The sequence below is a fragment of the Ammospiza nelsoni genome, chromosome 14 (assembly GCF_027579445.1).
Source record: "Ammospiza nelsoni isolate bAmmNel1 chromosome 14, bAmmNel1.pri, whole genome shotgun sequence".
NCBI lineage: Eukaryota > Metazoa > Chordata > Aves > Passeriformes > Passerellidae > Ammospiza > Ammospiza nelsoni.
This window is the reverse complement of record NC_080646.1, coordinates 10,074,843-10,099,780: the sequence shown is the minus strand read 5'-3', so window position 1 is coordinate 10,099,780 and position 24,938 is coordinate 10,074,843. Positions and strand designations below refer to the sequence as shown.

The following is a 24,938-nucleotide window of genomic DNA, read 5'->3' as shown; positions in this document are numbered from 1 at the left end:
TTAATTCCACCAGCAAGACAGACACAGACAGGTAAAAGCTCAGAATGTAAGACTTTTGAATGCCAACCTTATCAGAAAAGGAAAACTAACCCTAATCCATAGCAGAGAAATATGTAAGATGCAACTAAAAGAAGTTTTTAAACTAATCAGCTCTATGCAAAACAGTATTTTTATCTGGAGAACCTTTAAACTGTGTGAGTATGAGTCAGATTGTTATTATGTACAATCTTGATCATTACATAACAGCTGAGAATGAAAAACCAAACCCAAACATACATTTAACAGGATATATTTTTAAATAATTTCTTCATTAAGGTTTTTAATGCATGTGTACATGAAAATTTATATTAAAAAATTAAAAAGGAAAATATTGTTTAGAATAACTCTGAAGTGCACAAATATTGACAAAAGCTAACAGAAAAAATAATACAGCTCTGCTTTTTTAAGTAGTGTTGCAATTACTTAGAGCTGGCAAATAAATGCAATCCTCTGAGTTTTAGAGATTCTCACAAAAAGGACAACATTTTATTATATACATAATTCTGATGTGCAAGTATGCAATCAATATGTACATTTACATTCCTAACTGTTTACATCGTTCTAGAGTATTCACAGTAGAGTCAAGCTTAAGGTTAGAAATGTGAAAAGGCCATTAACAGTGAAAGAAAAAAATAAACCAAGATATGCCTTGGGATTTTAAGACATTTTAAACTACTTGTTAATAGATTTCAGATGACTAAGCTAGAATTTAATCTTGGAGCAGACTAAAAATATAGTTCTTTTTTAAATAAACAGTAATGCAAGTATGCTTGTAAATGGTTCCACAGATGGCAGTATGACCACAAGCATTGCCCATCAGTCTGACTCTGAAGCACTGCCACGGCCCCAGCGAGCCCTGCTGGCAGACACCCTGCTCCTCCCACTCCAGTGACTGTGTCTGCTGCACTTCTGCATATTTGTGTGCATTCCCAGGCCTACTTTGCTCTTGAAGAAAGAAAACCAGTTTCCTTAAGCCACATCCCTTTACGTGGACATGTCTACTGCTCGCTGTTCATAGGAAGTATAAAAGAGAATGTAAGCAGCTGAGGACTTCACCGAGGACGCCGAGATCTCGGACACTTCGTGGTCATCAAACTTAAACCAGCGCTGTTTTGAAGCGTTTTTGCAGTAGGCTGTGTAGTGCCCCCCGTCCAGCCCACCGTAATGATTCTGTGAATGTAAGGCAAGGGTTAGTGGCCTTCAAAGCTGCCATTTTTTCCCTGCTTAGGGAAATAATCTAGAATGTGAAACTTTTACTAAATTGTTCTTTTTCAGAATGCAACTTAATCTGTAACTACAATGCAGCCTGGCTGAATCACACAGGCCACCCTGAGTCCTGGGATAAAGTGCAGCTGGAGTTTGAAATGTGACTGGTTACTCACCGATACTGAGAACAGATTGTATCTCTTCAAGGAAGTCTTTGGACCAATAACATACTGAGAGAGGTCAAGAGTTTCCAGTGGAAAATCTACTGAAGTTTGAAGCTTTTGTTTCCATCTTCCATCATAGGAAAATCTAGAGAATTAAAAAGCACCATGAAAAGCTACAGGCTGTTCACAAGCTATTCCACTGTATTAAGCATGTTTGTTTTCCCTGTTTTTAACCAGGATGTGATCTCAACTTAAGCCCCCAGTTCTGTTAACATTTGCTCATGTGTCTCTTAGCAAAAATAACAAGAGATCACTTGTGAAAGTGCCTTGGTAGTTACAGCCTTATAAAAGAAGCACCAGATGAAATTCAAATTCTTGCAACATTACAACTGGTAATGTATCTGTGACCTTCTCTAAGGTAAAATGCTCAGCCACTGCCATGGAACAATCCAGTTCCATCAAAGCCTGGTCTTTTAATCCCAAGTAATATCCACCAATCACCATTTCCTTACCGTTTCAAGTGCACAAGAAGCACAGGTGGTAATTTCCAAATTTCTATTTTTTTCAAAGAATCCCTTCGAGTTTTGCAATGGCTACAGTAAAATCTATTGTTATCAGTGAGCTTTTCTTCTTTGGAGAACAATCTAAGGCATTCCTAAAACAAAATACAGAGACTGTGAATGGTAGGTGTTTTTGCAAGTATAACAAAAATGCTTGTTTCCCATTTGGTTGTTAACCTGCATTGGTTATCTGCATCCTACATTTCACTGAGGAAAAGTGACTTAAATCTATGTGTGGAAGCAAGTTTTACTGCAGATATTAATTAGTGTCCTTCAAAATGTAGACAATATTTTGTTTAAAACCACAGAATACTTACACTGTGACCTACCAAAGCAAGTAATATACATGCTGCTATTGCAGCTTCAGTATTTCCATCCTGCTTCTAACTTAAAACTTAAGGGATGACCTATTTCTTTAAACTTTAGAAGAATTGAAAAAAAGTGCAGATTCGGTTCTGTTCACGTTTCAGGTCAATGCAAATTAAGCAGAATGCTGACCAACCCCTTCAAGCAGAGGGTGAGCAGCAGCAGCATCACAATCAAGTGGCAGTTTGCACTACAGGAGCAGTTTCTCTCCAGTTGCCCATACCTGCAGAGTGCATTTGCTGGAGGATGCAAGTGGCAATGACAGATACATGAAAGCCTCGAAGGTTCGGGACCTCTTGTGACACGTCAGACACTGCACGGTGGATTTGAACTGCCCTTGGAACAGCGCCACAATGATGGACTCGTTGAGCTGCTTGTGTTTGTGCCAGGCTATTTCTGCTGCACTTGAGTCATCCAGGTGATCATTATTTTCTTCCTTGTATCTTTTCCTGTTGTCAGCCTGGATAGCAGAAGTTTAAATACCACAGCAATATATTAACATATATGTAAGTAAGAAATCTCACACAGGCAAGCATATGATTGATTATTCACAAGAATACTTAAACATGTCAGTGCTGCCATCCAGTTCTTGTCTAGTGAGGCTTCTTCTATGACTCACTCCACCACCTTATTCCTACTACTTCAGAATTCCTACTTTAATTCTGAATAATCACATTTCTTTCTATACAAGGTTGAAGTACCATAATCTTATGGAATAGGAAAGTATTTTAAAAATTTCTCTTAATCTTCTGACAGATATATAATTTGTTTTAAGTGTACTGCTTACTTTATTTAGGTCCTCATGCAAGCCATCCATTAGAAAGAGAAGCAATTCTTGGGAGTCCTGTTGGCTATATCCTGCAAATTGGTCATTAATTTTCCCAATTGTAATTTTGAAGTCCTTTGGACTGATATATTTATACTGTCCTGCCCATAAAGCTTTCATTATTACACCAAACTCTTCAGCCACTTCACCTTTATGCCCCAGGAAATTTGACCTATAAAATAAGAAACAAAAAAAAATCTGAGCCGTTCAAATAACTGGGTTTTAATATGAATGTTTTTAATTCAAAACATGATCCCAATTTTAAAATATTTCTTTAGACTAAGGAAAACTGGCTATTAGACTGAGTTAAATTTTCATCTATGTCAGCCCTGTAATTTGGTACCATATTCCAGATGGAAGGTACAGTATGTTTTGTGAACTATTTAAATATTCAGTTTGGTTTTAAAAGACTCTAGGACACATGTATTTTATGAATGTGGTGACCATAATTTAATTATCATAGTCCAGTAAAACCTGTTTAGTGACACAAATGAATTTTGAAAATGTCAAGGTGTCCAAAAGTTACCATTTGCCTCCTACATAAAAAAACAAACAGCCTCTGATCTTCTTGAATTGGCAAGTATAAAGGCAGGTGAGAGATTGTTACCTGTTAATATCAGCTTGATACAAGTTTCTGTTGAAATACTCAGCCAGGTGAGGTGCATTGCACAGACACTGCAATATGGAATTCATGTAGCAAGTGTTCCCTAGATTACGAAGTCCTGTCAGAGCTGGTCCCGATCCCCCAAACACGGGATTGAGATTGCGAATCTGCGATGCAGAGAGCCTGGAAATTTCTGCTTTAGTGTAACACGCAGGTCTATAAGCAAAAAATTATTTTTTAGGAGTTTCAGACTTGATAAAGTTGTTCACATAAACCAACAGACAGCACACCTCACCCCACCACCCACAGGGATTGGACCATCCTGGCACCAAACACCATCATTTAGGGCACTCAAAACCAGCCAGTGCAACAGTGAGTAGTCCATATACACTGGCTTATAATGAGGCTGAGTTTTAGGCACCATCAGCTGTGAGACTGATATATTTTCTTCCTTTATTTCTTTAATTCAGATGAAGAATTAGCTGTTTAATACAGTCTAAAATGTGAAAACTTGCATTTCACAAACTGTCAGAAGACAGACTTTTAGTATGATAACACAAATAACAGAACTTAAAAAGCAACTGTCATCCAATTAATAGACTGTAACCTCTGAAATTCCTGCTAATACATAACTATGATGAGAGAACTGCTCTATACATTGAACTTCTAGCAATGAAATTTCAGTCTATTACTCATGCATCCTTTCAAACCCACTTAGAAAACAGTAAGGAATTTCAGCTGGTTAAACACAAAGAAAGTCCTTTGTGCTGTCATACTGCCTGAGCTGTGATCTAAGTTATCAAACAAACATACTTATTGTCACGATTGACTGCAGGAGTGACAGGAATTCTTTTCTTGTCTTCCTCCTGTATGGCCTGGGTGATATCTGGGGACGAGTAGGAGCGCTTGAGCTTGGAGTGTTCCCTCTCCCGCTCAGCTGCCACCTTCGCCTTGGCTTTGCGCGTGGGAGGGGTGGATGGAGGAGTGGCTGCAGGAGCCATTTCTGGTGGGTACATCTGAACAGTGTTGGTTGGAGAGTGATAGTAACGATAGGTTCCAGTGATGTCATCCAGGAACTTGGGGGAAAAAAAACAAATAGTTTCAAACTCAAGAGAAAATCCATCATTAACTTACCTATTAACAACAGCACGAGGTTTTCAGACATTGGGATATTAAGTTGTGACTGGCCTCAACATTCAATGGATTAAATTTAGTAGAAGGGGAATTTTCACCAAAATGCCTATTAAACAGCAAAAACCAGGAACAGCAGATGAACTGTCCTAGTTTCATTACAAATAATATTAAAATTCAGAAAGTAAATGTGTGGAAGTTAAAGGGGAGTAAAAAAAAATGAAACAAGATCTAACTTAGAAGTAAGACACAACTGAAATACAGGACAAAACGACACAGAACAGTTTGATTTTCATTTCAGAAGGAGTTACCTTTACCCAACCTGCAGGCAGCCCTGGGACTATCCTTCCCATTTCCTCACTTCGTGCTCTCATTAATGGCTCCCGCTGGGACTAATAAACAAAGAGAAAAGTAAGGTATGTACAGTTCCCTATGCACAGCAACGAGCTGCCTGTGACTTCTCTATGGAGCTACATGATTCAGTGCAAACAGTACAATAAATCCTTGATTACAGATAGAAATAAAATGTATTGTAATGGTAATTTAGTATTTTCTATTGCTCAATCTAAACAAAAAACACAGGAACCTAAACAAAACATTTGCTGACACATTCCAAAAAAACAAGAAACAAACCAACCATTTAGTCTCATGAAAGTCACAAAACTCAATTTTTTCCCTGAAGAATCAGGAAACAGTAGGAGTATATGCTTCTGTTAAATTCATAAGGCTGAGCTTTTTTCTCTCTTAAAGTAGCACCTGAAGGTGTGTGCATGAGATGATGAATGCATGGAGAATGTTTGTTAGTGCCACCAGAAACACATCAAGACTTCTAATGGAAGTTTCAAGTATTTTTCATTCAAATATGACAAGTGCAAAAAAGCAAATGAACACTGTGAACATGGCATAGTCTTAAGATGGTGACTTTAAAAAGTCATTGAAATGAAATGAAATGGAGTTTAACACAATAATCATAAAGCATCTGTGCTTAATTATTTTGACTACATACAATACATTTGTATTTACTTTAAGTCTTTCAGTATCTTGTTCAGAATCCTCTCTAAGGGGTCCTGGCTTTTGAGCTTCACTGTCTGGTTGTCCTTTAACCCCCATTTGCTGCAAAAGATTTTGAAAGAAGGCTTCAGTTTTCATCTGGCATGTCAGTAAAGAATGCTGATAAAGCAGAATTACTCTTTCTTTTTTGGTTGTTAAATGCATGTACCACAACAAAGTGGTTAAAGCAGGTGATTTTTATTCCTTCTGCATACTCTAGGCAATTCACTGGAATAGTTTTTGAAACTGAATGTTGCATTACAGTTTGTTCTGTAGTTTCAACAGCTCAGAAATAAAATGCAGAAATTCCACCCATGCTACTTCCCACCCTAAAAGTTGTGGGGTTTATAATTTGTTGTTAAACTTCAGGCATTTTTCCCTTTCACTCCTCACTTATCAAACCGCTCCATAGAAAAGGCAAACTGTGAAGCCAACATGAATTTGGTTGATCATAGGCCATCATTTTGGGATTATGTGACGTTTCTCTGTCAGTCAAAAGCTCATGAATGACTGTGCTAAATTTGCACAGGAAGATTTATTTTTGCTTTTTTGTGCATCTGGATTAAACAAACATCAGAATATGATCAAATCACAACTGCAATCACAAAAGCAGAGAAAAATATCCTAATTCAGCTTCTTGAGAAGTGGTTGTAAAGACATCTTTTCCATTGTTAACTTGCAAGTGGCTCCTGTTCTATGATCAGTTGATTTGTGCATTGAGAAATTTTGCAGTTTTTTTCAAGAATGAGGAAAGAAAGAATTGTGACTCTCCTCCCTTCCCCCCAAGGTTTGGAACCGGACTGTTTTCAGCAAAAATCCTAGATGAGGATGTTGCTTTGCTTCCTGTGCCAGGTAACGAAATCCTGTTCTGTCAGTGTTTCTACAGCTGGGGGCACTAAAGAGTTCCTTATGACACCATTGTGTCCTTAACATCACATACAGGACCAAGCTGGCACAAGAGATTAAATACCACCAGGCTTCTATTTTTGAAACAGAGGGTTGCAGTCTATGAACCATCATCTCTTCTAGCTACATGTGAGTGGGAAGTTTTGTTATCCCGTGGGGATTACATGCTGCCCTCCTACAAGAAAGAAACAAGCTTGTCTTGGGGAAAAAAAATCTATTTGTGTCTTGGTTTTAACTCTGTCCTCTACTTTTATGTAAAATGTGGTCTAAGTACACATCCAATTACGTATTTCAAATTGCTAGATTAAAACTGGACTATTCAGAATGATTTAAGTGCATAACTACTTCAACATGTGATGATGATTTTCTTTTCACTAACCTTGCCTGGAACAGTCACAAAGGTCTGAGATGCATCACCCAGTGCCCGTTTCTGTGTTTCTGGTGTTCGAGTTCCCTTTTCTCTTTCTTCCATGGATATTTTGTCAATCTCAATCCTTTTTGCACCAATGTTTTCTGGTTCATTTTTATTTTGCTTTTTTGCTTCTACTGCTTCTCTGTGTGCTCTTTCTTGTTCCTTTTCCTCCTGCTCTCTTTTTATTTCTTCATCCCTCTCCTTCTGCTCTCTGTCCTCTTTTGATTGCTGTAGCTTTTCTTTGTGTTCCTTCTCCTTCTGTTCCTCTTTTGCCTTTTGTTTTTGTTCTTTTTCCTTTCGTTCTTGTTCTTCTTTTTCTCTCCTGAGCCTCTCTCTCTGTTCCTGCTGCTGCCTCTCCCGCAGTTCCTTTTCCCGTCTGTTTTTCTCTAACAGAGCAGCAGTTTCTGCATGGACCCGACTTTTTTCTTCTTCTGTCAGAGTGCTCCTTCCATCATGCACAGGCTTTGTGGAGCGGTCGGGAACTATTCTTCCACTCTCACCAGACTGGCTGTCACTGATTGTACTTGCAGGTTTTGCTCTGTTATCACCGAGGATTTTTAGTGAAGGCTTTTTAGAACGATCCACCTGTAACACAGGTGCAGAACACAGAGTGCAGAACAATTCACTACAGCTACCTCTACTCTCTTTGCTAAGCTCTTCCTAAGTGAGATTTGTAAGAGAATAAAGATTATATCAAGTTGACTTCTGCCAGAGAGAGATATCTTTCAATTTTATTAAATCTTCTCATTCAAACTGCTTGTTAGTAAAATTAGGTATTCATTCCAGGTGTGAACTAATAAACAAGCCCTGAAGAACCATAAGGACAGCATTATGTACTGATTACCACAACCCTCTATTTTTGAGCTTTCAAAGGTAAACATTTTGGGGCAATCAGGCAGCCTAATTTGGGCTTGGCCCTCTCAATCATGTGACAAAGCACATGTTTAAGGCAGATCTGCTTGATGGGAAGGGGTATTTAAGAATGGCTTATGCTCAACTGTTGTTGTTTTTGAGGCTGGAGTGAGTGCTCTGAAGAAATAAAAGCTCATCTGGTTCAGGGACAAACAGAACTAAGATCTCTAAATTTTACAGTATAGAGTCTCTTAAATGAGATCTATATTAAAGGCTGCATCTAGAAAATGAAGAGCTTTTAGCCATGTCTACTAAGGTAAGTACTATTTTAGTGTAAGAATTCTGCAAAGGTGTTTTTATAAAGTCTTATTCACATGAAAGGAAGAAACAAATTCCTATACTTTCACTACTGGGCCCAGAGTGACAAAACACCTAAATGTTTTATTATTTGAATGAAGATGCAGTGGCTGGAAATCAGACCTGGGCAACAGCTAAGGTAAACCATGGCTTGTCCTCTCTGTATTTCATCCTATGTTGCTTTAAGTAGAAAGGTTACTTATAAACTTTCTGAATTAGTGATCAGTTGCTGGCCTTGAATTTCTCACATGCTCATGTAAAAACATTTATGAAAGTTCTGCTATTCTGTTGAGTGTATTTAGTTTCATATAATTCTGTAGATCAGTTACCACAGCTTCACAGACCACCAAGAGTCTCTGTACCAATATACTCATGTACAAGGCTTAAACAAATGTATTGGGTATGTTTACTTGTGGATTTCGAGTTCTGGGTGTGGTGGGTCTCTACCACATTAACCATATACTAACTGAAAAAAAGGAACAGGTAAAAAAGCTTACCTCAGGGATACTTCTTGTAACTGACATGGGATTAACTACAAAAGAACTGTCAGATTTTGGAACAGCAGCATCTTGTATGTTTGGTCTGTTAAGTGATTTTAGTCTCTCTTCCAAACTATCTCCCATTTCTTCATTTTCAGCAACAATGGGTAGCACAGGAGCTGGCTCTTCCAGAGATGGATATGTAAAATCCACTGCAGGAGGGGAGACAGGAGGGAACCATAAGAGAATTCTCAAAACAAAAGCAAAATAAACCCTCCATTCCAATCCAAAATTTAGCTTTTAGCCATAACAAGACTTTCCTAAAAACACCTGAATGAATGAAAGACTCATCCAGTAAGTACAAATGCTTGCTGGAGTGTTATCCTTTGTACTTACAAGAAACAGTCACTGCTTCAGTCCTGCCATGCTGGGGTGGAGTTACTTTAGCATTTGTTGTGTACTGGGGAAAACAAAGGAGCCAGTTTTCATAACCTCCCTCTAGAATTAAAGGTTCATTCTGCAGGATGGTTTTGCTTTCCCACTGCATGGAAAAAAAGTTTAAAGTTAATTGATTTAAAAATAGAAAGTAAACTTTTACAGCTTAATAGTGTTGTTTAAATTCCTGTGCCTAGACATTGAGAGATTGTTTTTTGATATTTTTAAACAAGAATTAGTGGTTGCAAAAATAGGGATCCTCTCTGTGTTTGGAGAATGCCCAGCACAGTTGGGTTCCTGGCTCTGCCTACAACAGGGTGTGAGTATTTCCAGTAGAGAAAGAACCACTTACTGCTACTTCACATAACAATCCTCCATGCAGAAAAGTATTTTTATTACAGTATTTGCTTCAGTTTCTTATCTGGTATGTTTGCTGAGGGATTAGTGATTTAGAAAGCATAACATTGACTTTCTGAAACCCCTTGAGAGTTCAGGGTTCAGACTGCCCTCCTCCTGCTGTCCTCAGTACTTGTTCAGTACTAGTACATGAACAAGACAGTCTAGAGAACAGTCTCTAAAGCAATTAAGAAGGAGAATTGCTGAACTATCTCTGAACCCCAGTGCTGAATGTCAAGGTAACAGAAAGATTTGCAGTCTTTCATAAGAGCCACCACTGTACAGAGGAGGGACAACACAGCCACAGAGAATTTGACTCGAATGTTGGGCGTCTGCTCACTGTGGAGTCTATAAGCTTCCTGCACTGATGAAACTCAAATTTAAATTAATGTTTACCTAAAAGTCATATTCAAAAATGCAGAAAAGTGAACTTTGCTGAAAATATTTCTGGAGCCTCCTTCATTGCAGCCCCTCCACTGTGGGAAGTACCTGGCTGATAGGACTGCAATGTAGGTGGCCAACCAGTTTCCAGGGATAAGGAATTACTGTTGCTAATATGGGAGAGAAGGTGACTGTTCCTGGGAAACAGGACTAAAAGTATTTTCCCAAAGAACTGTAAGTTGATGAGCTGCTTGTTGAGGAAGTGAGTTGAATCATTCTGCTGTTTACCTGTTTAATAAATTATACTGTCATCTACTAGAGTACAGTATGAAACTTCAAACTACACTTCTGCTATCAAAACAAGCGGGCTTTGAAAACTCAACCAAGTGTCAAATATAAGTGCTTCAAGGCCTTATTTACTAAGATGAATTAATTAATGAATTAAAAGATGAAATTTGCCAACCTTAAAAAGTGCATCTTTCAGGCTCTGTAGAGTTGTTCCCAGCTTTAAGTCTTCAGCAGAACTAAACCAGTCTAGCAGTATAACATATTGGAACTGTCCTCTCCTCTTCCATGCATCCCTAGACTCCTCCGGGAGTCTAGCTTCAATCAGGTAAGCAGTATCTCTGAAATGAATTAACATGCATTTAAAGATTCATGTACAAGTAACATTCTGTCCAACAATATATAATCTATAGATGTTTATGTGCTTGGATAAAATAAATATACATTATGTTGAAGTCAGTACATGCAAGAACAGAGCTGTGCAGATACATCTCACCCACTGATCTACAGCAGGGATTCTGACACTAGGTGTACAAGATTAAAAGCATGTATTTTTTTAGAAAATTAAATATTTCACTCTCATTTAACATCATATCTTACCCAGGATGGATAGCTTCTTCTGGGACACTGATGGATTTTGGAATACAGGATTCCTGATAATCCTTTGATTTTCGAGCATCCATTATAAGCAATTCAATATTTTTGTCTGACATCATTGCAAACAGTCTCTCAGGTGTGACTGCTCCTTGAAAGAGAGAAACAATTACATGTAAGAAGCCACATTATAAATGAAGATAGCTATGAAGGGCTATGGTATCTGACTGGTGCAATCAAGACTGCAAACAGATGAAACAGAACTAAGAAGTCCCACAAAGTCATGGAGGTGAGACATTACAGCATGGGCCTTTTACTCCCACTGCTGTAGTTATCAGCACCTGACCTGTTAGATTAGACAATACTGAATATTTCAGTGATTAACAAGTTTAATGTACTGTGGTCTCATTTAAATCAAGCTACATAGGCAAGCATTTGTGAACTACACGCTGCAGATATTCCTCTTAAGAACTCCAGAGAACATTTTCATATACTCATTACAAGAACAAAAAGCAGAAGGTTGTAAGGAGAATGGAAAAATTTTGTATTTAACTGAGTAAGCTGTCATATTTCATCCTTGCCTATCAGCAGTAGAGCTGTTTTTCTCTCTAACCTGACCAATTCAGGACTAGTTCATCTTCCATTACTGAACAGTTGAAAAACTAACTACAGATCTCTAAGTTTATGAGAAGTAATGAAGGCTTTAATACAGAGTTTAACGAATTACTGATTTGTTATAACTGAAATGCAGGATACTAGAATTTAATCAAAATATTTTAACTGTGAAATAACTCCTGAGAAGGACTGCAGCTGTGAGGTGATTAGTGCACAGTCATACAGACATCTTTTTCACATTTGTGCAAGCACTGCATCTCTTACCACTCAGGCTATCAGACTGATCTTTTCTTTCCAGTGAATGCTTTGTCTCACCATTAATCTGTATAAGGGGAAAAAAAAATTAGCATGTAATACTGAGAACTGAGGTGGCCAACAGACAATGACTCTCACAGAGCCTGAAGGAAACTTGTCAGACAGTTAAGCCACAGGAACAAACAAAGCACAAGGGACCTGCATCTGAAGATGTGCTCACAAATGTACTCAAAAGATACTGAGGTTGCTGCCCTGCCTAGACAGAAAACAGTTACAAAGGTAACACAACCTAGGACACCATCATCTAACAGAAGAAATTCTTAAAGTATTTGTTGAGAATTAAGTGTTAATTGTTTCCACACTACTGCTAAAAAGTCAACCTTCCCCTAAAATGGAGACATGTTATCCTTAGTATCAGTTTGTCACCATTACCTTGGATTTCTTGCGCTAATTCTGGCATAAAACAGAATTTGACTTAGTCATAAAGCTCAGTCTATCTTATACAAGACTTGGAGGCTACTAGGACTTCACATATTCCAAAGAAATGTCAAAGAAGGGTTATGGAGAGTGTACATTACTTCAAAAAACCCCCACCTTGATTCTGAACTGGAAATAGCTACTAGTAGAGACTAAATTGAAACTATACATTCAGATTGAATTGGAGTTTGTAAACATCTTCACTTACCCTTTGGCTTTTTCCTTTGGAATCCACAGCACTTTCTGAGGAGTTTTTGGCTGAGCTCTTTCCGTCATCTTTTGGTTCTTGCTTTTTCTGCAGCTCTTGTCTGTCCCTCTCTTCAAGTTTTTTCCGAACTTCAGCTTCCTCGTATCTATTGGGGGAAAAAAGTACCTTTTTTCAATATTGTGGTTTTGGCTAACCTTGGATTATTATTATCAAAATCACTAAGTCTTCAGTCAAAATCTTTAAAAGAATTACTTAAATTTTAAAAAGTTAAAGTATTGCCAGTTTTTGTATTCCAACAAACTCCATATTTCTTCCTAACTATGTGGTCTTATTTCTCCAACTTTTGGGTTGGTTTTCTTATTGTTAAATCTTGATTTGAGTCCTATTACATAGCCACTGATTGTAAAGTTATTTTTTTCTTCAAACCTGGGGTCATGCTTAGTTATGGTATCTCTGGATGTTTTTCACTTTCCACAGACAACTGTAGGTACTGGTGACTTAAGGTAAACTCCAATATATTACAACAGTGATCACAGGTATTTTATTTCATTTTGCAATGGAGCCAGTGAAGAGTAATTTAGCTCAGATATCTAAATTTGCGTTTTCTGGAAGTTGGATCAGAACTACTTGTACAGTAATCACCTACAGAATGTAAGCTGACTCCATGATGTGCCTGGTGCTTGTTTCAAACACTGGGCCTACAGGGAAACCAATGCAAGAACTGTGTTCACTCAGGAGTTTTGGGGAATGAGGTCTTGCATACAACTGTCCTTTTCATAAAGCCTCAGATTTGAAAATTACCCTCCCAGCCTTTCACCACTGGAAGGACAATCATGGTATTGTAAGGCAGTGATCTCCAAACTACAGTTTTCAGATCACCCACTGGAGGTTTGTACAGTCACATCATTGCTCAATAGTATTCACTTATATTTAATATAACTGAGTAGTTTAAGTATCATAGTATCATAAAACAAAAAGAGAATGTTTGACCTAACAATTTGGATGACTGAAGCAAGAAGTAAAACATGAACTCAGAATTGTGTTAGTAAGTGCTCATTTTAACCAGATGTTGTATAATGAGGGTTAAAATAACAATGACAATACAGCTGTATGTTAATAACCTAGATCATTCAAATTCCACCTCCAAGTCTACTGCACTAATTGCCCACTAAGAGGAAGGAGGCAGCAAGTCTGCAATTTTATTTTTAAACAGGTTTCTTGATTTGGCACAGGCATTATAAGTTAGAACTGAGCATTTTATTCCCACTTGGAGTTATTGACACTAAAGCATATTTCAGATTTTAGTTTAATTTGCTCAGTATAAAATATTTACCCATCAATTTCCTATTTATACCTCTGAAGCACGTAGTAGGTCATTCATGCAAGCATTCCTGCCCCTATACAAGTTTCATCACTTCTACTTTTAGTTAACAATTAACATTCAAACTATTTGCTGGCCTACTGCCTGGGGAAGAAATTATACAAATAATTTCCTTGAAACTACTTCTGTAGTTACACAGGAGTCATGTTTCATTTCTGTTACCTTTAAATATTTACACATTTTGCCAGAGTAGTTAGAAGTTACTGCATCAACTCCAAAACTCTGTTCCTTTCATAAAAAGACATAAGTTACTTAAACAACAAGTCTCTACATTTTGGGTTTCTCTGATTCTATCAATGTTTACTCTTAAGAGTGAATTTGTAGCTGTGTTTAATTGTAAGACTCACCTAAACAAAGAAAATCTAAAGATTGTTTCATACACAGAGTCATGAGATCTTTGTGAAGTCAGTCTTCACATGCATGTAACTACACTCACAGTTCACCTAAACTAACTTTATAGATTTAGCACTTTGGAGGTATAAAATACACTTTCACAAGAATGCTTGGGAGGAGGGGCTGGGACAAGACACTTGTGAAGGGAAATGTGCCCAGCTGCAGAAAGAGAGAGTTAAAAGAGTGAGAACATTGCTAAGGATGCAAGAAGCAGAGAAAGCTGGAAATAAGAACTACTGTGCTAAATATCACCGAAAGATAGACCCTACCTTACAACTTCTTACTAACACAATTTCATGGCTTATGGCACAAAGATATAACTTGTCAGCTGATAATCAGGTACCCAAAAGGCCATTAGCATCTGCTCATTTACATACTGGCAGAACTCTGCATTCCACACACATATCTGCAAGTGGCTAAAGAATCAAAACCTGGCATTTCTTAGTGGAAACTACATCCAGACTAGGGGGACTTTTTAGCATATCTGATTATTAGGAATGTTCATTAATGTATTATGTTGAAAGGTTGAGGAAGAAATTGCTCTTGATCATCTCTCCTGTGTATGTACTTCAGACCTTGTGGTTTCTTTTTATCAGTCAATTAACAAAACCAGGAGGCACTGTCAACAAACCAAGGAATTAGCAGAAAGTGTACAAAATGACAAGTTATTGGAGTGTGTGGCAGTGAAAATTATCTCTAGTAAAAGACTTTTGGGAATAAATTTAAGCTCTCAAGAGTTTCAGGTACCTATGGTTTGCTCAAGTGCAATTGCTTACTACTAAAGAGCATGAAAATCTGCAATTGGCACAGATACAGGCTCGAGGTAAAAGGAATAATGTCTTAGCCATCAACTATATTACATACCTGAGTTTAAGGCTGTCTGACAGTATTTCAGCTTCATCAAGAGCTTTTTTTAAATTTGTAGGTCCCAGAATTGAATGAAAATAATCCTAAAATGACAAGCATCACATAATATAAATATGCAGTTTAACAATGCTTACTTCTATGCATGTCAAGAGTCACTAATGTATGGAGAGCTGATATTATAATATTAATGCTAAAAAAGGAACTAGTTTGAATCAAAACATTTTCCATTCAAATATGAGTTTGTAAGAAAGACTAAAGTCTAAGACTTACTAAAGTCTTACTTGTCTAGTCTAAAGACTAGACAAGGCAACTTCACCAAAGAAGTCTGACTGATAAAAATTATGGGAATACCTTTCCATGAAAAAATATTCACAGATCTGACAATTTGTATAGTTCATACATAAAAAAGAAAACTGTAAAAAAAATTAACATCAGACTTCTCAAAATCAAGAAAGAAAAAAATAACACCATAAGTGAGACAGTTTACTTAATATCAGTGTGATCCTTTGAATGTGTTTTAGTGTAATTCTCTGTACTTCTCATACTTTGACCAATGCAGAAGAGATCAGACAAATCTTTTATACCTGCTGCTGCTTAAAATCAGGTCTCTTTCTAATAAGGTTATAAACAGCCACATATTTCATGTATAGGATGTAAGCTTTTTCTTCATCTCCATCCAGTCTGCTTTCCTCTGCTGCCTTGAAAATCTTAAGGGCACTCTGCACATAACTGAAAGCAAAGAAGAGGAGTAAAGCACGTAATTGTTGACTTGTCCTCAAACACCTTTTCATTACAAGATGCCATCTTAAGTGTTTACAGACTTCACCCATATATTAAGCATTTGCTTTTATCACCTTAATATCAAGCTTTCATTAAATATGAATTGCAATCATGTTCTTCCAAATAATGTTTATCTTTGCTAGTCTGTTTACCAGCCTTATTTAAAGTCTTCCATTATTAAATACCATAGTGAGATATGGGAAAAGGTACTTTCCCCTTCTAAGAATAACTTTCTTTCTAGGAAAAATGAAGTTATAGTAAGACAAAATTAAATCATCGATTGTCTAAAAATGCTAGAGGCAAAGCATTCAGACACTTGCTAAAGGTTTTGTCATTTTTACAGGTCTGCATTTATGTAGCCTTTCCTCTAAGTATGTGGATTTTCACGGGCATTGTGCTCTGTCCAAGTCATGTTTTGGCAGTATGCCAAGTGGTTTCTGAAGGCAGTAAGCATATCCAATGTGACAGCTGAGAGCCATATATAAGACTATTGAAGATTTTGTATCTAGCAGAAATAACGAAGGAAATTTAGATCCTCAACAAATTTGTTCTGGAACCACAAATATTTTAAGTATTAATTCAAAATCAATTATAACATATATACCTTTTTGTACTGGTCTTTTCAGGTTTTACTTCTGTCTTCTTGTTGAGATCTTTCAATGAAGTAGAGAGGTAGAGCTCCTTAGGTACAGATGCCACAGCAGGCATGTTAATATTGTTACTTATGTCCCTTCTAGGATGTTACAGCTTCTTAGAAGTCTCTACCAATATTTTTCTGGAGGAGGAAAAAAGGCAGGAAGAGCCAAATTATATTCCAATTCCTTTTAGTACAGTAGTTATAGTTACCTGTGTAGGTTTATTACCTAATTCATCTCACCTTATGTGAGCTAGCAGAGTGTTTGAACAATTAATAGTATAAATTAATATTTCAAAGTGACAGAATTATTTGAAATCACTTCATGTAATTGATCAAGAATGTTCAGCAATATCCATGCTAACAGGAAAATTTAAAAAAAAATGCTGACTCATGAATGTTCAAAATCATCATATCCAGCAAATTTATTCTACTGAAATGCCAGCAAGTATACTATCAAAAAATAGCTGACTCCTCTGTACTCTGCAAATACACATTACTCCCCCTGAAAAGTGACTTCTAAAGTCTTGCTAAGAGATAAGCTGAGAACAGGGAGGCTGCTACCATTAAAGTCTACTGAAACATCTTGGACATTCTGTAGGTCTTCAACCCCTTGGGGCCATTGACTCTGCATTTTCATTTGGAAGTGCTCTCCAGGCAGACATGAAAGAGTTAAGCAGAATTTGGTCACAAGGGACTGTTACATCATGTTATCTGAGACAGGGAAGTCCAGGAAGTCTCCTGCAGACAGTCTTACCAAAACTCTTTGCATCTAGTACACAGTGAGCTATTTTATTTTAGCCTTGGGGGTGGCAGGGGAGGAACTGAGCTCCCTCACAAGGAAGAGGGGAGACATTCAGATGTCAGCAATACTGAAGGAATGAAGGGGGACTCAGTAGAAGACAGACACTCAAATGCTATCAGCAAGGAAGTTATTTCCTAGTAGAGAAAAGCCACATAGCTTTTGACAAGATGAAGGTAGAGCATTTCTCTTGCACTCTCAATGTGATCAGCATCAAGTGTGACCAAAAAAAACCTGTCAGTGACCTCAGAGGGAAGTTTCACCTGACCAAATTGATCATTAGCCACTCAATGAGGTAGTCCCAATTTCCCTCCCTCTTTCTCATGCTGGTCTGGTACTTCTCCAATCTCTTCTTGGGCCAATTCATCCTGCTGAAGAAGCAGAAAGGCGACACAGCTTGTGCAAGGGCAGCAGCTGGAATGTGCAGCCAAGAATGAGAGGCTAAGGTGGGAATGGGATCATTCCCAAGGCTCAGAGCTGCTGTACTCCCTGAAGCATTGCTGCACAGAGTATCGCCAGGCCGACTCTTGTTGGGCTGGGAACTGGTTATCAGACAAAACACTGAGTTAACACAAGCCTTTGGTCTAAGGTCTGGTAAGCCAAGGTCAGACTAAACAATATCCAGCAAAATAACTTACTGCTTCAACACAGATGCTGTACTTGCTATTTTCCTTGATAACTAGGTATTAGCTTTTTAAAACTGAAAAGTTTGTTAAAAATCCTCTCTTAGTGGACTTATTTCCAGATAATTCTATAACGTAAGTACTGAAGTCCTCAAATACTATCTTTAATACATACAATTAAAAACATATCCCATACCTAACTCATCTTAAAACCTTGTCTTTTGTATATGATGTGTCATTCATCTAATTGTAACTTTCAGGGGGATACTTAGGAGCTGAAAACAAGGCAGATAATTCATTAGAACTGCATGCAGTAGAAACAAAACACAGACATTCCCTGCCTCAAAGAAGACCTTTCCAGTACAAAAGCCTTTTAGCCTAAAACAAAGACATACTTTTTGCAACCTCATAAAGAGAGGCTCACTCTTATGAAGATTTTAGTATTGCTTCTCTCATTCTAACTTCAGAGCATGTCTTTACCTGGTTTTTTTTTTTTTCACCATGGAACTGTAAATAGACTTTTCCTTTGAAGCTTTTAAGTCCTTTCCAAATATATCTTCAATGTTTGCTCTGTTATGTAACCAGTATTTTCTTAATCTTAAGTGGCAGCATTTGGTTGTGTTCTGACAGAATATTGTAACTAAATACGCAGTCTGAATAAGATATGCACATAGCATTAGAGTGCTGTGTGCATATGAACAAAAAAAGCTCAAGATTATGTGCAAGATGAACCATTTAATGATGTCAGTAAATTCTCAAGTGTTGCTGACACACCTTGAAAAGGGCAGATCTTCTGGAACATCATCTATACAAATGCAGAGCTAGTAAATAAAAGCCACCTCTGAGCTTTGGCCTGAAACAAAAATTGTCTTTCCACATTTTCTTATGGTCACTAAGTTATAACTGCAGGTCTTTAAACTGCCATGCAAGTTCGCTGCTGAACTTTTATTTTCTGATTATAAGAAATTTCTATACTTTTTTAAAAACATGAGCTTTTAACCACAGTAGCTGATGAATGAAGTATTACCCTTTGACCTCCCACAACATCACAATTCATACAATATGCTGCAGTGAAATGAGAAAGAACGGATAAGGAATAGCATTTTCTAAACTTTTTAAAAAATCAAATTCTCAACCACATACTTAATTGAAATACACACAGCATATGTGATAAGTTGATATGAGGTTTCAGTTGCAGTTTCTAAAACATTTTCTATGCAGAATTTTAATTTTGGATCTGTAACTAACATTTTCAGGTTTATGCATCACAAATGCCCCAAGTGGATTTTAGTTACTACAGACTGACCATTGTCAACTGCTCAGTCTTAGCTTGTAAGGACCCTTAAAATTTCTTAAGCTTCTACTAAGTTTTAAGATGTTCATTACCTTAATTTTCCTCATACTCAAATGAACATGGTTTATTTCCTTAATTTTTGAGCAAGCTTTGGAAGACTATAGTTTCAAAGTCCAAATCAGCTCCTTCATTGATAAATATTGCCATCTGTTTTTGAACATAATTTTTTTGCAGATATCAGATTCCTAACTGGCCTAGTCTCAGTGGAGGAATCCAGCAAAATCCAGTTGCACAAATGCAGTTTGGAACTAGTCAGCATCAGAGAAAACTGCATCATAAAACCATGAATAGAAGGGACTGAAAAAGTTGTAACAACTGAATCCACTATTAGTCGACCCTATGAGGAAGAAGCAACAACCTATTTCAGGTTTGTCAACTTTTATCTTAAAAATTAAGATCAAACCCAAAACCTGAGATCTTTTCTACCCCCAGCAGAAGTATTATCTCTGGCTCCTTTTTCATACCTATGAGTGCTGAAAACAAGGCCAATATCCCAAAATATAAGTGAAGTCATGCTTGTATGATTATAGGCATTTGACATACTTAGAATGGATAGTTTTACCCTGACAGAGAAACATACCTGTTGGTAACAGGTTTTTCAACATGTAATTATCATGCCAGTTTTACTAAGGATGTGAGTAAGCTTTAAGTGGAATGACTACAGGAAGAACAATGCACAGAAGCAGTTACACTGCAAGCAATGAACACACTAACACATTGAGAAATAGACACAAGTAATGTGCACCACCAATTCAGGTATGTAATAAAGTATTATTCACTTATTTTTCTCTCTAGCACTTGAGCAAGTGAGAAATGGATTTCTCATGAGCATTAAATTACTCAGTTTTCTCAGAATTAAGCTGTACTGTCTGCACTTAGTACACAAGAGTTGGTTTTCTTTAAGGTTATAATTTTGAGTGTAGAGACTGAGAATTTTTCAATGACTGAACTACACAATCAATCAGCATATTGAGTTCTGGGAGTCCTTCAGCTCTCTTCCAGGTATTGTTAATACTACAGGCCTTGGTCCTGTCACCTAATGTGCATAGGATGATTATAACTATTGGGGCTTCTTCTGGCAAGTTCATTATGCTCACAGAGAGTACCCAAACTTTCACTGTTCTGTTTCCAGGGCAGTAACACATCACAGGTCTCTCTGGGCCATGTACCCTGCTGGAACCCGCACCAGCCCGCACTGCCAAGCCTCGCAGGGACTCTGTCCACGCAGTGAGAAAACGCTTTGACAGACAACCATCCCACACTATAAAGTTTCTTAAATACACTGCATTTTCTGCAGGAAGTTTGACAGTAATTCTAAGTAAAACCACAAACAGTTCCACTTGTTATTTAGATAAATGAACATTTGCAAGGCGTAGGCAAACAGCAGAGGTGATAAGAAGCCGGGGAGGTGACAGGGAGGCAGAAAACTCCTTCAAGTTTCCGAGCGGGCGGTCAATAGCGCTGCGGCGGCCCGGCCGGGCTGTGGCGATCTCCATGACACCGCAGCTCGCCGGCCGCAGGAGTGCGGCACTCTGGGAAGCGCCGCTTCCCTGCCATCTTCCTCCGGCCGCTCACGGGCTCGGCGCGGCTCCGCCGGCCCCGCTCGCTCCTCACTCGGCCGGGTAAGGCTGGGAGGCTGCGGGCTGCCCAAGGTCACAGCGCCGGCTCCCCGCCGGGCCAGGCCCGATCCTCCCCGCGCGGCCCAGACCGGCTCCCTGCCCTCCGCAGCCCCTCGAGGGCCGCTCCTCCCGCACGGCGGGGATGGGCCCCGGGATCCTCCAAGGGCGCCCGCCCCTCCCGTCACTGCCGGAGTCCCCCTGCCCGCAGGCCTCGCTCCCCGCCGGCCCAGAGCCGCCCCGGCCGCGCACTCACCGCCGCGGGGACTCGCTGCCTCCGCCCGCCGGCCCGGGGCAGGCCCATGTCCGAGCGCGGCTGCCGAGGAGACGCTACGCGGCCATGGCTGCTAGGGCGGAACCCGGCGGCGTCCCTCCCTCCCCGCTTCCCTCCCTCCTGCCGGCCTCCGCTCCCCGCGGGGGCGGGGACTGTCACGGCCCTATCCGTGCCGCGGGGCCGGCTCGGGCCGTGCGGGTGCGGGCCGGCCCCGCCGCCGTCCTGCGGGCCCCGCGGGGGCAGCAGCGCTGGGGCGGCCGGGGGACGCAGACCCACACGCCGTGGAGCCGCCTCGGAGCTGGGGTGGCTCCGGGGGCGGTGTGAGAGGAGGGAGACGCGGTGACCTCGCCCAGCAGCACGGCCGGCCCTGGAGAGCGCTCCGGGTTACCTGCCGTTACCCGCCGTGCCCCGCCGGCCTCCAGGGGCTGCTGCCCGCCGCAGCTCGCTCCTCGTCTCGGGAGCGGGACGTTTGTCACTGTGGCCAGGGCACGAAGAGCGGGCTCTGGGGGCTGTCACAGTCTGTAGGACATGCCAGCGTTTGTATGGGGTGTTAAACTGTCACTGCACTGTGTAATCTGGTGTAGGAATGCGAGACATCTCGCTTTATAAAAATATCCTATTTTTAGTTTAGAGAAAACTGGATTGCTAGGGGACACTCCAAGTTTTCTGCTGATGGCAGTGTTTTCTGTGCACCTTGTGTTACTACAAGCATCGTGTCTCAGGGATGGCAGGTACGTGTGGATGTGCTGGTACAGTCGTGCTGGGAAAAGGGGAGACGCTGGTCCTGCCGTGGAGACCTTACACAAATGGAGGAGATGCTCTGTGCTGCCACAATCCTGACCTGTCCCCTAACTGTTGGAGGGTGAGGGGATTCAACAACTACATTTCAACCTGGTACTCAGTTTTGCCAACGGAAGTGTCTTGTGAGCTGGAGCAGTTTCCATCAGTGACTTTAGAAAACAGGGAGGTCTTGGAGCCTAAACAGGGAAGTTTAGAAAACATGGAGATGCCTGTCTTCATGTAGCCTTCCCAAATACTTCTGATCCCTTGCCCAGGAAGTTGAATTGTATCACAGCCCCTAGCACAGTAACGTTGGTTGGTACTGGCCACATGAAAGGCGCAGACAATTAATCTTTGCAGGGTGTGTGAGTGATCAGGCATTTGAAAGGTTCTGGGAGCAATGAGAACAGTGATATGTCTCCTTTATTGTGCAGAAAGGTGAATACCAAAGTAAGTCAATAGATTCCAATAGCTCTAAGCTGAACTGAGTAACAATAACACCATGCTCTTGTAAGTGCCTTTTTCAGACCTGCTCTATGTGTTTTAGCCTGGGTGAGTGATGCCAAAAAGTTATGACAAGATGGAAGGGGTGAGTCCACTGATGCCAGAGCTTGGGATGTGTACAAATTCATGTTGACTCTCATACTCACTGCTGTCCAAACTGGACTCAGAGAACCCTTTTATTGTTTCTCTTATATGAAAAAATTGCATGATACAATCTTTGGTTTTACTTGTATGGGCACACCCCAGCCATATATAGAAAAGTGTTTGGGGAGGAGTTGCCTATGCAATTAGCTTTACCCCACTCCAGAGCTTGTTAAAACATGCTAATAATGTTGATTAAGTTATGCTGTGGTTGCCTCAGGTTAGAACACATTTCCCTATCAGCACGTATGTTCTTGTGTAGCAGTATTAAATAAATAAAGAAAATAATTTTAGTAGAAATTGGTGTGCTTTTTAGTAGAATGCATTAGATTTTTAGCTAAAAAACATTTACATTTTCTAAAGCAGGGTAAAATAGAAACCATGCTTTACAGATGTGAAAGATGTTCTGACTGCCTATATCAGACATCCAATGTCTCTCTCTTACAATGGAGTTTTGGTGAATGCCTTAAAAACCTAGACATGATTATTTTGGGATCATAATAATGAACTGATACACAGTACTAATGGACTTAATGTAGACTGCATTGTTCACCTCCATGAGAGATTGTCATTAATATGGAAAGCTTGGCTTTGCTGTAGCACTGCTGCTAACACCACAGTCTTCCTGTTTTACTGGCACACGCCTGTGAGGACATTGTAACGTTTTCTGTGTCTACCACTACTGCGTAAATGAAAGGCATAACATGACACCCTAAATCCTTGTTGAGAGACACAGACACTTGTCAGCAACGAAAGCGAAGTGTGCTGAAGGTTGGATTCAAGGGTTCCATGCCCTGGGTGACCAGTGGCAGCCCCGAGGTGCTTGGATTTGTTCTCTAGTGCCGCCTTCTGGCTGAGCACGCCCAGAAAAACCAGTCCACAGGTGACAGGAAGAAATGGTTACTGCTTGGAATGATGTTATTTGTATTTTGTACAAAGCTGCATTAGGTAGGTCAAAGGCAAATAATAATGGCTCTGTAAACAGCATTATAACAGGTATTCCTCTAATAATCTAGTGGGTATTATAATCTCCAAAATAACAGGCTGGAATTTTGTCGTTGGTATGTTTTCCTGAAGGATGATGATTCTGAGATCCATGCTTCACAGTAGCAGATGTATGACTTGGAACAGCTTTGGGGAGAATGTGAGCACAGCCATTTTGCATTGTTGAAGCAAAACTGGGAGAGAAATGTTTTGTTTCGGGGCCTGAGCTGTCAGGTTCAGTATGAGCCTGGGACTGAGGGCCAGAGCCATCTCAAAGAGCAGCAACAACCAAAGGCTAGTTTGGAGCTGTCATCCTATCAAGTCCTATTTCTATGATCCCAAAGTGGAGCTTCCTCTGTATTTGCAGCTGGTGAGGCCACACCTTGAATACTGAATCCAATTCTTAGACTCTTAATTTAAGGACATTTGGGGGCTGGAGCAGGTCCAGAGAAAGGCAATGAAGCTGGTAAGGGACCTGGGACACAAATTCAGTGAGGAGCAGCTGAGGGAGCTGGGAGTTCAGTCTGGAGAAGGCTCAGGGGTGACTTTATGCTCTCTACAACTCCCATCTTGGACGCTGTGGCCATGTGGGAGGGAGTTGGTCTCTCTCAGGTAGCCATCACAAAAACAGGAGGATAGAGTTTGGAGTTCCACCAGGGAAGGTTTAGGTTGGACACTAGGAATTTCTCCACAGACAGGTTGATTAGACATTGGAACGGGCTGCCTAGGAATGTGATGGATTCACTGTCCCTGGGGGTGTTGAAGGAAAGACCGGACCTGGCACTCAGTGCCGTGGCTCTAAGCTGACACAGTGGTGTTGGGTCACACGTTGGACTCATGATCTCTGAGGCCTTCTCCAACAGACTTGATTCCGTGATTATCTCCACAGCTATGCCTCACACAGGCAAGGCAGGCAAGTCCATGCTCAGAGATTGTACCCTCGCCTGGGAGCACAAGAAGAGCTCCAGCAGCCACGAGGCGGGAAACGCAAGCTCCACCATCCTGCGCCACAGAGTAACCCGGGACAGCGACCCCTGTCCTTATTCCATAAACTGCCTCTAGGGAGGCCACCCGGGCCCGCCGAGAGCGCGGGGCCGGCCCTGCCCCCGCCGGGCGGGCAGCGGAACGGAACATGGCGGGGCCCCTCCAGCCCGCGCTTCCCCGCCTTTCCCCGCGGCGGCGCGCATGCGCGCTGCGCGGCGGTGAG

At 40.2% G+C, this 24,938-nt stretch overlaps 1 protein-coding gene across 2 annotated transcripts; it reads right to left on the bottom strand.

The window, feature by feature from the left end:
• Nucleotides 1-273: 273 nt before the first annotated feature.
• Nucleotides 274-21,407, bottom strand: USP8 (ubiquitin specific peptidase 8). 2 transcript variants are annotated; one of them, XM_059481950.1, is made up of 20 exons: nt 21,305-21,407; nt 16,624-16,794; nt 15,824-15,968; nt 15,237-15,322; nt 12,599-12,743; nt 11,923-11,980; nt 11,050-11,194; nt 10,628-10,790; nt 9,349-9,493; nt 8,971-9,164; nt 7,232-7,849; nt 5,920-6,009; nt 5,208-5,288; nt 4,579-4,841; nt 3,769-3,981; nt 3,123-3,333; nt 2,559-2,795; nt 1,922-2,064; nt 1,422-1,554; nt 274-1,209 (listed from the first exon to the last, which is right to left on the bottom strand). In XM_059481950.1, the coding sequence occupies exons 2-20, from the start codon at nt 16,725-16,727 to the stop codon at nt 1,024-1,026; spliced, it is 3,360 nt and encodes a 1,119-aa protein (XP_059337933.1). In that variant the 5' UTR covers nt 16,728-16,794; nt 21,305-21,407; the 3' UTR covers nt 274-1,023. The 2 variants fall into 2 exon arrangements, with proteins under 2 accessions (XP_059337933.1, XP_059337934.1); XM_059481951.1 differs by lacking the exon at nt 5,920-6,009.
• Between the last annotated feature and the right edge of the window lie 3,531 nt (nt 21,408-24,938).

Bases quoted from the DNA above. Each gene is read 5' to 3' on its own strand.
- USP8 (XM_059481950.1), bottom strand. From the start codon at position 16,727: ATGCCTGCTGTGGCATCTGTACCTAAGGAGCTCTACCTCTCTACTTCA. The intron at 10,791-11,049 runs GTAAGATATGAT...AATTCATTTCAG, and splicing joins GAAGAAGCTATCCATCCTGG to AGATACTGCTTACCTGATTG. The intron at 1,555-1,921 runs GTAAGGAAATGG...TTAATTCTCTAG, and splicing joins CTTCTTGTGCACTTGAAACG to ATTTTCCTATGATGGAAGAT.